Raw genomic sequence first — 14,147 nt, 5'->3', positions numbered from 1 at the left:
GGGGTGCTGAGAGCCAGTGAACCAAACTGTAAAGCTAGTCTATAAAATGGAAACCACTTCAAGCCAGGGGGTGGAGCAGCACCCCTAGTTCCAGCCCCGATGTAGGCATACACAAATACACCCAAGGCAGCAGTTCCCCTTACTCCAAAGTATGGGCTCATACTTTCTACCAACGCTTAAAGCTGAGGTGGGTATTATACAAACCAAGCACTTTTTACATTTTCTAGAGTAGAAACTTTTAAAGTGGAGGGAAAACTGGAATAATAAAAATCAATCCAGCTTCTAACTTCTGGCTTTGAGATGTGCTGGTAAGTGTTTTTAAAAGGGAACTTGTCAAAAGAAAAGGAAGGTGGGGGGAGGGACAGCCAGGGCCCGCAGCAGCTAAAGAAACAGGTGCTTGAGGCGGCTAATGAAAAGGGCCAGCATGTCCGGGTCTTCAGCAGCAGGTGCCTCACCCCCTCTCGCAGGGAAGGACCCGCTCCCAAAAAAATGAAGTGGAGCAGTAGAGCTGCCAATGGCAGCTTTATCTTTTTGGGGCTTTGCCGCTTGGGGCGGCAAAAAAGCTGGAGCCAGCCCTAGGCTTAGCCAACAAACAGGACAGAGATGAGGGAGAAATGTGGCAGAAACAGGATGAAATTATTTCTGAATAAAAAATTTGCATGGTAAAGTGTTACAGAAAAGTAATTGGTTAAGTGCAATCACAAGGGGGGTGGTACAGACATGCACTTTATTTCATCTTCCAATAGATTTAGGCCTCATTCTGCAATTGATTCAGTATGAGCAAATCTCTGCACTTATATGGTGTCAGTTTCAGGAGAGGGACATTGGTTTTAGAACAGAGTCATGCAGATCCCATTCTTCCACTAACTGTTCCAGTTTTGGAGCACAGAATAGCCTAACTGCACATCCACACTCATTTGATTAACAAGCTCTGAAACGATGAGTTGTTTCTGTTTTATTTTAAACAAAAAGAGGAAGAGGAAAGGTATGCAGTGTTGGTGTAGTTGTGTTGGTCCCAGGATATTGGAGAGAGAAGGTGGGTGAGATCTTTTATTGGACCAACTTCTGTGGGTGAGAGAGAAGTTTTCCAGCTTATTCAGAGCTCTTCAGATCTGGGAAAGGTAAATGTCACAGCTAGAAACAAGACTGAACCTGTACTTTAGCATAAGCCGTTAGCACATATTCTAAAAGGACCATTCAAGATTCAGGGGCCTGTTAACACCTCTGTGGTCATAGGACACAAAAAGAGGCAGGGGAGAAGGGGGTGCTATACCAGGGCCAGTCACCAACTCAAAGCAGCACCAGACTCTGCCACAACAGAGGCAAAACCTGCAGACAAATCTCCACTGGTCTGATGATCAACACTCCCTCCCTCCCCCCATACACCTTTCAGGATCCCTAGGTCCTGCACATACCTATCACAACATATGGTGCACCTGAGCCAGCACAATAAAGGCTCCAACAGCTCTGGGGATGAAACCAGACAAGCACTACTCCCTTGAATGAATTCACACAGGAAAATTATAAACGACAAAACCACCATATCACAAAGCAATCACTCCATTCTGATTTTTGAGTCCTCATTCTCAAAGGAAACCTGCACAACACTTTCAAAAGACAAGCCTGGGAGTTTAAATTAATAACTTTGCTAGCCACTACAAAACATAGCCTTAATAAACTGGATTTCTAGCTTATTACAACACTCTGTAACCCACTAACCCCCGTTTTTGTCTTATGACTACAGGCATGTTAACAGGTCACTTCACTTTCAAAGGTCCTTTAAACAGTGGTTCTCAACCGGGGGCCATGAGAAGGTTTCAGGTGGTTCTCCAAACATGGCCAGCATTAAACTCGCTAAGGCCAGGGGCAGAAAGCCAAAGCCCACTGCGCAGGACTGCAGCCCAGGGCCCTGAGCCCCACCACCCAGGGCTGAAGCCAAAGCCTGAGCAACTTAGCTTTGCGGTGGCCCCTGTGGCACAGGGCCCCAGGCAATTGCCCTGCTTTCTAACATCAGCCCTGGCTTTTATATGCACAGAAAAAGTTGTTGTGGCATAGGTGGGCTGTGGAGTTTTTATAGCAAAAAGAAAAAGGTTGAGAACCCCCATCTTAGAGTATGTGCTAACTACTTACGCTAAACCATCTATTTGATCTTGTATTTAGCTGTGATACTCTGGTTACCCTTCTCAGAGCTGAAGAAGATCTTGTGTAGCATCTGAGCTTATCTCTGACTAACAGAAATTGGTCTAATAAAAGATAGGTTTCAGAGTGGTAGCCATGTTAGTCTGTATCAGCAAAAAGAACGAGGAGTACTTGTGGCACCTGAGACTAATTTAATAAATAAATTTGTTAGTCTCTCAGTTGCCACAAGTACTCCTCGTTTTTTTTAATAAAAGATATTACCTCAGTCCTCACCCACCTTGTTTCTAAAAGCAGGAAATGAAAGTTAACCATTTTCAACTATGGTGTATTGTAGAGTACAAGTCCTTTAAAAAATTACATGCTTATGAAAGGCACAAAGTTTTTAATCTATGTAAAAGTTATTTTACATGGACTGATCTAGGACTTACATTTTCCATGATTCAGGCAAAACATTTAACAATGAAATTCTCCTTGCTTTAGTTAATATTTACAGGGACATAACCAGTTAACTCAAAATAAGTTATATTCAATAAAAGCTAACTGCCTCCCTTCCTAAGATGCTTCTAGAATGCAAGATCTTCTGGCACATTAAGGCCTCTTGATGCCAACACGTACAAATGAGACTCATTTGGTACTGCAGAGTTATATTCAAGTCATCAGTTGCATTCGGAGTTATATGCAATCGACATCCAATTCTTCAGTACAGGCGATCCTGTACTTTCCAATATAAAAACTGTTTCCAGGGTTATTACTGTACCCCCAGTAAGGATATAAGACAGTCCACTCCTTTGTTATTTCAAGTTATTTCACCAGCCTTTTTCTCTTTTTCAAAAGTGCATCTCGTAATGCCAGCTAGAATACAAAATAAATAAATACATAAATAAATCATGTTGCATAACAATGGAATATTGAGGTATTTTGACTACAAGTTTTCAAGTATTTAACTGAAATACCAATATAGCACCCATCAGGCAGCGATCCCCATGTGATGTGAAAACTCCACACGCACACTTATATATCTGTTCATTGCTGGCGTGTAGCCATCTCTAGGGTGGAAGACATTAGCAGGCAAGATCACCACACAGGAATTCAAAAAAAAATCACACACACAGTTAAAACTGGGGGCTTAATTCAGTTATAGATTGGAGGACACGTGCTACTAAATACAGCAGGGACTAGATTTTCCTGGATGCAGTAGCTGACAGATTTCTTCACCTAACTGTAGCCAAAGCAGCAAGATGTGATGCCATTTTAGATTTGGTATATGTGCAGTTCTGGTCTCCCATATTTAAGAAAAATGAATTCAAACTGGAACAGGTGCACATAAAGGCTAGTATGATGACCAGAGGAATGCAAAACCTCTTTTACGAGAGGAGACTCACAGAGCTCAGCTTGTTTAGCCTAACCAAATGAAGGCTGAGGGGAGATATGATTGCTCTTTATAAATACGTCAGAGGGATAAATACCAGAGAGGGAGAAGAGTTATTTAAGTTGAGCATCAATGTAGATACAAGAACAAATGGATATAAACTGACCATCAACAAGTTTAGGCTTGAAATTAGAAGGCGGCATCTAATCATCAGAGAAGTGAAGTTCTGGAACAGTCTGCCAAGAGGAGCAGTGAGACCAAAAAACCAAACTGGCTTTAAGACTGTTTAGTGAGTTTACAGAGGGGATGGCATGATGAGACTGCCTACAATGGCATGTAGCCAAACTATAACTGTGAGCAACAAATCTCTCCAACAGCCAGTGATGGGGCATTAGACGGGGAGGGACCTGAGTTAAAAATTCTCTCTCAAGTGTCTAGCTGGTGGGTCTTGCCCACAAGCTCAGGGTTAAACTGACTGTCATATGCGGCATCGAGGGAATTTTCCCCTGGGTCAGATTGGCAGAGACCCTGGAGGTTTTTTGCCTCTCTCTGCAGCATGAGGCACAGGTCACTTGCAGGTTTAAACTAGTGTAAATGGTGGATTCTCTGTAACATGAAGTCTTAAATCATGATTTGAGGACTTCAGTAATTCAGACAGAGGTTATGGATTGATTACACTGGTCTATAATTTTTGAGAAGTCGTCTGCTTCAGAGATAAAATGTGGTATTTATTATGTATTTTGATGTGCTGAATTCAAATATGACAATTAAAACAACTGATTGGCTACTGTTTCTAGGCTATTTAAGTTTTTACATTTTTTGTCTATGTATATTGTGTAGATAGTAGAGTTTTAATCATAAATTGTAAACCTAGGTCTTTTCATGTGTTTATGGTTGCTTTACATGATAATATTTCACCTGTCCTGTTTATGTAACACTTTAAAAATCAGCAAAAGGGTTATATAAATAAAATTTATTATGAAACAAAAGGCAAAAAACTATTATGTACATAGTTTAGTCCTATTCAGTGTCTACTCGGCGCTTCTTGGCTTGTCTCTTGTATTCATTAAATGGAGCATCTCTTGTCACTGTCCAGCAATAGTCTGCAAGCATTGATGGGCTCCATTTGCCCTGATAGCGTTTCTCCATTGTTGCAATGTCCTGGTGAAATCGCTCGCTGTGCTCGTCGCTCACTGCTCCGCAGTTCGGTGGAAAAAAATCTAGATGAGAGTGCAAAAAATGTATCTTTAGTGACATGTTGCAACCAAGGCTTTTGTATGCCTTGAGGAGGTTTTCCACCAACAACCTGTAGTTGTCTGCCTTGTTGTTTCCGAGAAAATTTATTGCCACTAACTGGAAGGCTTTCCATGCCGTCTTTTCCTTGCCACGCAGTGCATGGTCAAATGCATCATCTCGAAGAAGTTCACGAATCTGAGGACCAACAAAGACACCTTCCTTTATCTTAGCTTCACTTAACCTTGGAAATTTTCCACAGAGGTACTTGAAAGCTGCTTGTGTTTTGTCAATGGCCTTGACAAAGTTCTTCATCAGACCCAGCTTGATGTGTAAGGGTGGTAACAAAATCTTCCTTGATTCAACAAGTGGTGGATGCTGAACACTTTTCCTCCCAGGCTCCAATGACTGTCGGAGTGGCCAATCTTTCTTGATGTAGTGGGAATCTCTTGCACGACTATCCCATTCGCAGAGAAAACAGCAGTACTTTGTGTATCCAGTCTGCAGACCAAGCAAGAGAGCAACAACCTTCAAATCGCCACAAAGCTGCCACTGATGTTGGTCATAGTTTATGCACCTCAAAAGTTGTTTCATGTTGTCATAGGTTTCCTTCATATGGACTGCATGACCAACTGGAATTGATGGCAAAACATTGCCATTATGCAGCAAAACAGCTTTAAGACTCGTCTTCGATGAATCAATGAACAGTCTCCACTCATCTGGATCGTGAACGATGTTGAGGGCTGCCATCACACCATCGATGTCGTTGCAGGCTGCAAGATCACCTTCCATGAAGAAGAATGGGACAAGATCCTTTTGACGGCCACGGAATATGGAAACCCTAACATCACGTGCCAGGAGATTCCACGGCTGTAGTCTGGAGCCCAACAGCTAGACTACAGCCAATCAACAATTTTAAGCATCATTTTCGTTCTCAGTGACCCAGAATTAGTAAAGTTTGACTACATTTATTTCAGAAGCATTTTGGCTGTAGAGCAGTGTAATAAACAATAATAGAATACCAATTTAAGTGTAACAGTGCGATTAAAACTGTGATTAATTGCAAATTTTTTTTAACCGTTTGACAGCCCTAATTTAAAATGGGGATTTGAGCTCTGGATTTTAAACTATAAAATCAAATTTTAGTTCTTTTAAGCCGTTTGCCCCCACTCCGGTCCCCCCCAACTGGAGCCTTTTGGCTCAAATCACTAACATGCTGCTCATTTTGCTTCTCATAGAGATCTGATGTAGTGAGAGTCTGGCTGCCTACCAAATCAGAGACGTCAGCACCTCAGCACAAGTACAGAGGATTAGCAAGCTCATTCAAGTACCTAAGCTGCTCATTCACAGAATGAACCTCTTGTGTTTTATAGAAGAGGGGGTGGAATCAGCACATTGCTGCAGTCAATGGGGTCAACCTAGATCCCACATTTGTGGGAAATGGAGACGATACCAAGTAAAGAGCAAATTTGGAGGTACTGGTCCAGGATCATGTTATCTAATAAAACAGCCTAAGAATATCCAGGATCTACTTTCCTCATTTGGTTTGCAAAGACGAAACCCACTGGCGAACTATTCTCAACACTGTTGGCTGCCCTTAGCAGGGAATAAAAAGCCAGAAACAGGCCCCGGAGGTACTCACTGGGACCCAAATCTTACTGACAAAGGTGGGTTTATAATGAAGTCAGTACACATACTCTACTGAAGGGACAGCTTGGTGAGAAAGCCACAAAGCTGGATTTTCCTGGAAACGGCTCTTTGAACACATTCAAAACAGTCGGCGCAAGTACAGTGACATTATAGTAGTCGGCATCATTTTGGCCTTGAGATTTTCCAGAGCAGATGAGAGGATTTCAAGAGGCACCTTTTATCGTAGACACAGCATACCCAGTCAGCGGGAAAGGGAGGACAGACCTGTCTCTGGTGAATAAGGTAGTCAGGAAGAAGGTGACTGTGAAATGAGGGTTTGAAGAGGAGCCCAAAGGAAAATAAAAGGACAGACTAAAAGGCCTGTCTGCAAAGCCAATTCCACCACGCAAAGGCAGCATGTTCTGTCACACTGATGTCCTGATTATACTACAATCAGAGTCTGACCTTGCCTATGCCAAGGGGCCCATCCTGTGTTATAATTATATTACCATAGCATGGTACAACTAACATAACTTCACCACGGGATTTGGTGTTGTCTATGTAGACAAGCCCCCCCATCCTACCTCCCAACCCCAGCACCGGCAGCCATTGGTCTGCAAGGGCCCAGATCTGTGACTGCTACAAAGCCTAGGCATTTGGGTAGGACATAGGCTAAGGGATGTATAGACTGCACAAAGGGCTTTTTTATTGGGTTGGTTGACAGGTGATCGTTAGTTTAAGAGAAGCAGCCTATTATAGGTTCATTTGAATGAAGTTTTGACATGGGAAATCTTTAAGCACATAATACCTCCTAGAGGATGTGAGGGGCACGTATTTTAGCTGAAATACAAGCAACCAAAGTTTGTTGCATACATTGCCCTGACTAGTCTCCAATGGGCTGAATATTAAATACTGACCTGTTTTTCCCTGAAGGAACGTTTATTTTTTGTTCGGACGTTGTGACTGTATCTCATCATCATAAAGTTCTTCTGCTTTTTCTTCTCTTTGTTAGTGGAGCTGGCGAATGGATTCATTTTCGTTTTCCTTTTCACAAATTCTTTTCTGTCCGACTTTCCAGCCTCGGGAGGAAAAAATATCCAAACAATTAAAGCCCACAGGGTTATCGTCCTTTCTCACAAGTGAGATCATCTAACTGGCCTCTGTATGCCATTTACGGCTGCAAACTTTCCATTCCTGGAGTTGCAAATCCAGACTCACTCTGCTTTCCTCGGCGATTTTATGTGCTTTGTGATTGGCTGTTTAACTGTATCTTTTGAATAAGAGCCTCTATTAAAAAAAAAAGAGCTTTTAAAATTCCCAGCATCAGCCACAGTCAGACACAGGGAACTGGACTGAAGTTAACCATTGGTCTGTGCCAGGACGGCAAAGAACCCAGGAGGGGGAGATCTTCAAAAAGCACAAATGGCAACCAGGGGGTCTAGCTGTCATTCATGCCTGTGCCCTTTCAAACCTGCCCCTACTGTGTTGTTCTAACTCTGCAGCTTGCAAAGCCTGAACCCCCTGAAAACCTGCAAGGAAGAGTTTCCAGAATATCACGGCTCCTCACCATGGCTGTGGCCAGTCTTGTTTCCTTGTCTGATTTAGGCTTCTTATGCAGATGCTCAATATCTCTGAGCGAAAGCAACTCTCCCCTGCAAAACGAAAAGAGAATATTATGTTGTCTGGCATCATGGGAGCTCCCACCACTCATGGGTCTATCCCCACCCTCTCCATCATCTCTCATTCATTCTCAAGATATGGACTCAGACCTCACTGCTCACTTTCACACAAGCACCTCTGTCCTTTGTCCCATGCTGCCCTTATGCATGAGGAGCTACCCACAAACATCTGCACAGCTGCCTCATTGTCCTCCTTCAAATCCCTTTTTAACTACCATACCTACAAAAACCTCAGCAGCAGTTAGGCAGCCAGTGTGCTGAGACCACAGCCTATCAAGTTGACGAGTATCGTCTCGTTGTTCCCTTGTGCTAACCCTCCTATATTCACCTGCTGTCTCGTCTCATACTTAGATTGGAAGCTGTGTGGCATGAGGATACATCTTTTTATTATACATTTGCACAGCACCTAACACAATGAGGTCCTGGCCCATGATTCAGGCTCCTAAGTGCTACCGCAATACAAATAATATCCATTATACCACCTGAGTGAAAAGGAATTTTGTATTCTACCTGCGCTCCTCGTCGCTGTCTGTTTCAATGTTCTTCCTCTTTGCAGCTTTGCCAGGTGCCGAGTTGAGTTCTTTGGCTATCTGGGCCAGGCGTATTTTCTGGAAGTCTTCTTGAGTTAAAACCCGGCTTGTGCTAACTGCTGCTGCTTTGGCCTTCTGTTCTTCTACAGGCATTCTCTTGATCTTCTCCGCCTTTAAATGCAGACAACAGCGATGATTATCAGGGTCTTTAAGCAATGGTTTTGTATGGCTTATTTGTACACTATAATCTTATTATAAAGGCAAGTGCTGTTTCTCTCCACCTACCTGGGTGGGTGGAGAAAAACAGGACTTGCCTTTATAATAAGGGCATATAGCTGATGAGGGCAGAAGACAAGAATATTGAAAACATAGTAGGAGGTACAATACGTGGGAGGTGAGAGGCATAGGGGAGGGAATAGCACTGGCCTTCTTCAGGTCTACAGCAAAGTTCAATGGTGGGTGTAACATTACCAACAGAGCCCACGTTGCGGCACCACACAGCCTGTGATCAAGGAGTTCCCAGGCTTTTCAGGAAATTGGTTGAGTGTGCTTGGTCATGTGTAAGGGAGAGAGAAGGGATAAGGAGCAGTATAAATGTGCCAAAATACTACTCCTCTTTGTTGGAGACAAGGGGAATTTGCCCTATTCCCCAGAGGTTGTAAAATAGTTACACACAAGACTGATTCTCCCCTGCTTTGACCCGTAGATATTGGACCTGTGCAAAGGGGTGTGACACACCACCACTCTCATTAGCTACTGTTTCTACACCCACTCGGCACAGCTGAAAACTACATTAAAGGTGCACGCCAACAGAGAATCAAACCTAATCTTTGCAAATCACATTTCTATTTAGGCCAGAAAGTGATGACAAAACTCACTACTTCTTGCTGCTCCTCATCTGAGGAGTGGTGCACATCTATCCATTCCCCATCTTCATCGTCGTCCTCCTCACTGAGACTAGCACTTTGCCATCCATCTACCCAGGGAAAGAGGCGCACACAGTGACTAGAACAAACTTAGTTCAGTTGCATGATAATAAACACAGCAATTAAGACTGGATCCCAGAGTCATTTCCGTCCATGTTGTCTCTACCTGCTAAATGCACTACTGTTTTAAAAAGCCTTCCATTTGTAGTTCTCAATCAACTAGTCCAGATGCCACTAGAAACAACAAGCAAGAATTAAAAGGTTGTCAAGTTACGGTAGAGGCTGACTGCTATTTAAAAACTATACATTTCAAGTAGCATCCACAACGTGCTAGATCAGAGATTGGCAACCTTTGGCATGCGGCCCGTCAAGGAAATCCACTGGCAGGCCAGACCGGTTTGTTTACCTGCAGTGTCCGCAGGTTCGGTCGATCCCAGCTCCCACTAGCCACGGTTCGCCATTCCAGGCCAATGGGGGCTGCGAGAAGCGGTAGCCAGCACATCCCTCGGCCTGCGCCGCTTCCCGCAGCCACCATTAGCCCGGAAGGGCAAACCACGGCCGGCGGGAGCTGTGATCGGCCAAACCTGTGGACACTGCAGGTAAACATACCATCCCGGCCCGCCAGCGGATTTCCCTGACAGGCTGGCGTGCCAAAGGTTGCCGATTCCTGTGCTAGATACGATACAAAAATAGTCCATGGACTACAAAGTTGTGGCTCTCAGCGACATTCAGATATGTGTATTTATATAAAAACAGGTAGTTTGGTGGCAATGGCTTGTGGAAGCTGTTAAAGACAAGACATGCCCCTAACCAGTTTACTTCAGGCACCTGTTGCATCTTGTAATTAACATAGTACACAAGCTATTTAAGGCAGAGACTGTCACTTTATTACAAGTTTATACAACACCTAGAATCAGATCCTTCATGGGGATTGTGATGTCATCAGTTGTTTTAAGTGGGACCAACCACAGTAATAAACACGTTATCCCCAAAGTTGTAAGAAAACACCAAAGGCAGCATGCAAAACGCTGGTATGCCTGATGTCTGATCACTGGCAATGGAGACAAGCAGTCGTGTGAACCTAATTTACTGCCAGCCTGTGTTGCAGTTATTGTGAAGAGCTCTATAAAATTCTAAAATGTGTTTGGAAAAGGCTCTAAGATAAACAGCGCTAGACGAGTGCCCCGTGATGTCTACTGCACAGGGCACCATACATGCATGCAGTGATATTCTGCAGCATCCCCAACATCCAACCAGTTCATACAGATACGGAAGCAGCTCACAATATATGAAAAAGTCATGTTAAATTTTTAACAGCCTGAGCACTGCTCTTCTTCATCCTTCAGCGTGACTCAAGGACATAGTAAGCAAACAGTTATTTATCTTGGGGAGAGCTAAACAGGTGCATTTTTGAAGCCATATGACCTGCTTTTCCTTGAAGATTAGTCATGCAGGCAACAAAACCCCTTTGTTATCTCTCGCTAAAGCAAATACTGTAGGAAGCAGCACAGACCCAATGCCAAATATAACTGGGTGTATTGCATTCATTCAAGGGCAGCACTAGTGCTGTTTCACTGGACAAACGCACACATGGCCAGGGTTACTCAAGACATGACAGTGTCAAACACATGCAAGTTCCTGCATTACAACAAGAGACTTGGACCACATTTTCACATGTAACTAGAATTCTAGTGGCAATGCTGTACTGCCTGGAGGTGAAGAAAAACTAACCAACCTTCCTCATGTTCTCCTCCTCCTTCTTCCTTGTTCTCAACTTCTAGTATTTCTGCTCCTGGAATATAATCTTTGGCATCTAATTCTCCATACTCGTGGATTCTGGCTTCTGATGAGGCCTCAGTAGGTTTACCCTACAAGTAAACAAAGTACAGTTTTAAGTAGCTCTTTGTTTTCATGAATTTCACCAACAGGACATTTTAAAAGGGGTCTAAGGTGAGTGGACTTGATCACCAGCCTGGGAAACACGATATGGCAATATACATAGTACTGCTCACAACACAGACTGTGTCGTCCCCACAACCTCTGGCAGTTTAGTGTCAGGATTTCCACCCTTCCTAGAAGGTCCACAAGGCCTCCTGCAGTCCTCTGCCACAGTTACAGGAGAGTGTTCTCCTAGGCCTCTCCTGGTCCTGGACTGCCGCAGGTCCTCATTTATATCCCCTAGCCAGAAAACATCAGACCCAATCAGCTGTTGATTCCCAGCACCTGCCTGCCAAGCTGCTCACCAGAACAGGGCTGGTTGTTCCCCTTAAAGGAAAGATTGCCCTGTTACGAGGTGTTTTTTCACCAGTGAAACAAGAAGTGATCAGCCAGTGTTAGAAATCAGCCAGAGGCACACATCCCAACATACCCTCCAAAACTCTGGATTAAACTTCTGCAGTTTGGGCTTTATACATTAATGAATATTGCAATGACAGAGATCCACAGCCCTCCAGGTTCAGATAATCCCTCCATCCACTTCTTTTAACAAGTTTAGGTTTTAGTCCCACAGAAAAATATATGATGAAGAGCTTCTGATATTCCATTTTCAGAGCACAGCACTTGATGGAAAAACATCTCCTCTCCATAGATTAATGATGGATTCTGTAGTGAAGAGGTGGGGTCAGAGATACTCTATAGCTCTCAAAGCACTTCGCAAAAAAGCATCATTATCCCCATTTTACAGATGGGGAAACTGAGACAGGAAGTGACTTGCCCAAGGTCACCTACTAGGCCAGTGGCAGAGCCAGAAATAGAACCCAGGTCTCCTAAGTTCAGTGCTCTGTCCAGTAGGCCACACTGCCTTTTGCCTTCAGGTGATCTCTCCAGGGCAAAATGCAATGCACATGTTCTTAGTTAAAAGTATGCACACAGTTAACCGTGTTCACTGGCTTGGGATGCTCAATTTATTTCATGCTCATTTTCAGGATTATGACTGTATTTCAGATACAAATTAATGCACATAAACATCACTTACCCTGAATTTTTTTTGTAACATTTGCGGATTCAGTGATCGGAAGAGATGTATCAGAGTTCTTGCAGACATCATTACATCTACAAAACAAATACCAGGAATAAACAAACACCTTGGAAAAAGCAGGATCTGGATCAAATGAAGAGGAAAGCATTGAGCTAGAATTAGGTTTTGTTCTGTGGCTGGGGAGGAGGGTAAAATGAAAAGCAGTATATTCCTCTACATCTTTCTCAGAAATGCTAGTGCTTCTTAGCATTTTTCTATTTGACAATCCGTGTCTTCCCATCTGGACTACCTACTTTTTAAAACTATCTTCTACTCTCAGCCTTCTTCCAATGTAACTGCTATCTTTGCTCTACTCATTTTGTTTGTTGGATACATCTACCCAAAAATCCTTTTTCAAAATTTAAGCAGCTACCAATATCAGTGTGGATCTGTTACTTCTAAACAAGAAGTGAAGAAGAAAGTTTCTCCAGGACTAGATCAGACCTTTCCAAGATAACTCACACAATCAACATTTATTTAGGACATAAACCTGTATCCCCTACAGTCGATGATCAAGCAATTGGAAAAGTTCTCATTGATCAAATTGTGCAAGATCAAGCCCTTATGCAGCTTCAGTTCTGGTAGCTGCTGGGCAACTTTCCCCTCCTGACTGCTCTGACTGCTTCATCTCTCACATGAGGACACCTGAAACAGACACAGAGGTGCAGGAGACTAACATGAGAAATACTCTGAACTCCAGTCTATTCCCTCCACAAGCAATGATGATGTGCCATCAGAACACATAGCATAAACACACGTAAATAAAAGAACAGCACATTTTTCCACCTGCAAAACATTAAACTTACTTTTATTTTTATGAGATTTGTACAGGGCGAGGTCTTGGAGCAGGTCTTCGGTCATAGCGAGAGGACATCTCGCAGTTATCTCTTTTATCGCATTCATTCTAGAAAAATCAAAAAAAATTTTAAAAAAACTTTTCAGATAGAAAAGACCCGGGCAGCAGCATGTTACATGACCGTGTCTGAGACTTAGGGACAGTCGCCCTGAGGCACACAACTCAGTGTCATAGAAAAGAGCAGCACGGGACTCAACCCCCTAGGTAGCCTCTCAAAGGGGCTGTAACCATGGCAGCTTTGCATAGTCTGTTCTCCTAGCCACCATGACGGCCCAGTTTCCAGAGGTGCAGGTGCTCACCATGTTTGAAAATTAGGATAAGGCACTGGCACAGCAATCACTAACTAGCAAGAAAGCATCCAAAACCAAAGGGTGGAAGTGGGCAGCCCATACAGAAAAGCTAACCACCTTTAAATCTGTGGACCATGTCCGTGCCTAGTGGAGTCAGGAATCTTGACTGCATTCATCCATGGTTAGATCAGTAAAGGACAGCCATGCTGGGGGCCTGTATGCTCACACAGGAGAGTTTCCTTTCAAAGTAACTTTACTCTCAAACTGACCCTCATCCTCCCCAGTCTCTCTCTAAAGTCCATCCCCCACCCTCTCCTCATGGTTGAAACCATTTTAGCAAGAACCATTCTTAAAGCATGGCTGGAGCTAGTGAGCATGTTTCTCCCTTCACCCCCATGCAATTGGTATGAACAGGGACACCTTTTCCCGAGACTCATCTTAGATCTCCATTATAAGAGAGAGATAACACATTATACAATT

At 43.4% G+C, this 14,147-nt stretch overlaps 1 protein-coding gene across 1 annotated transcript in view; it reads right to left on the bottom strand.

Annotated features, from left to right (window-relative positions):
- Window positions 1-2,501: 2,501 nt before the first annotated feature.
- The window catches only part of SDAD1 (SDA1 domain containing 1), a 32,995-nt gene continuing 21,349 nt past the window's right edge, over window positions 2,502-14,147 (bottom strand). The window contains exons 15-22 of the mRNA XM_032768074.2: window positions 13,328-13,425; window positions 12,480-12,556; window positions 11,241-11,373; window positions 9,458-9,555; window positions 8,560-8,750; window positions 7,938-8,022; window positions 7,288-7,449; window positions 2,502-2,991 (exon numbers count right to left, since the gene is read on the bottom strand). Of these exons, the coding sequence (XP_032623965.1) occupies window positions 2,941-2,991; window positions 7,288-7,449; window positions 7,938-8,022; window positions 8,560-8,750; window positions 9,458-9,555; window positions 11,241-11,373; window positions 12,480-12,556; window positions 13,328-13,425 (895 nt within the window). The 3' untranslated portion in view covers window positions 2,502-2,940. The remainder of the gene's footprint in view (window positions 2,992-7,287; window positions 7,450-7,937; window positions 8,023-8,559; window positions 8,751-9,457; window positions 9,556-11,240; window positions 11,374-12,479; window positions 12,557-13,327; window positions 13,426-14,147) is intronic.

Source organism: Chelonoidis abingdonii, chromosome 5, assembly GCF_003597395.2.
Source record: "Chelonoidis abingdonii isolate Lonesome George chromosome 5, CheloAbing_2.0, whole genome shotgun sequence".
Lineage (NCBI taxonomy): Eukaryota > Metazoa > Chordata > Testudines > Testudinidae > Chelonoidis > Chelonoidis abingdonii.
The sequence above is the reverse complement of the archived record's forward strand: the minus strand, read 5'-3'. Positions and strand labels throughout refer to the sequence as shown.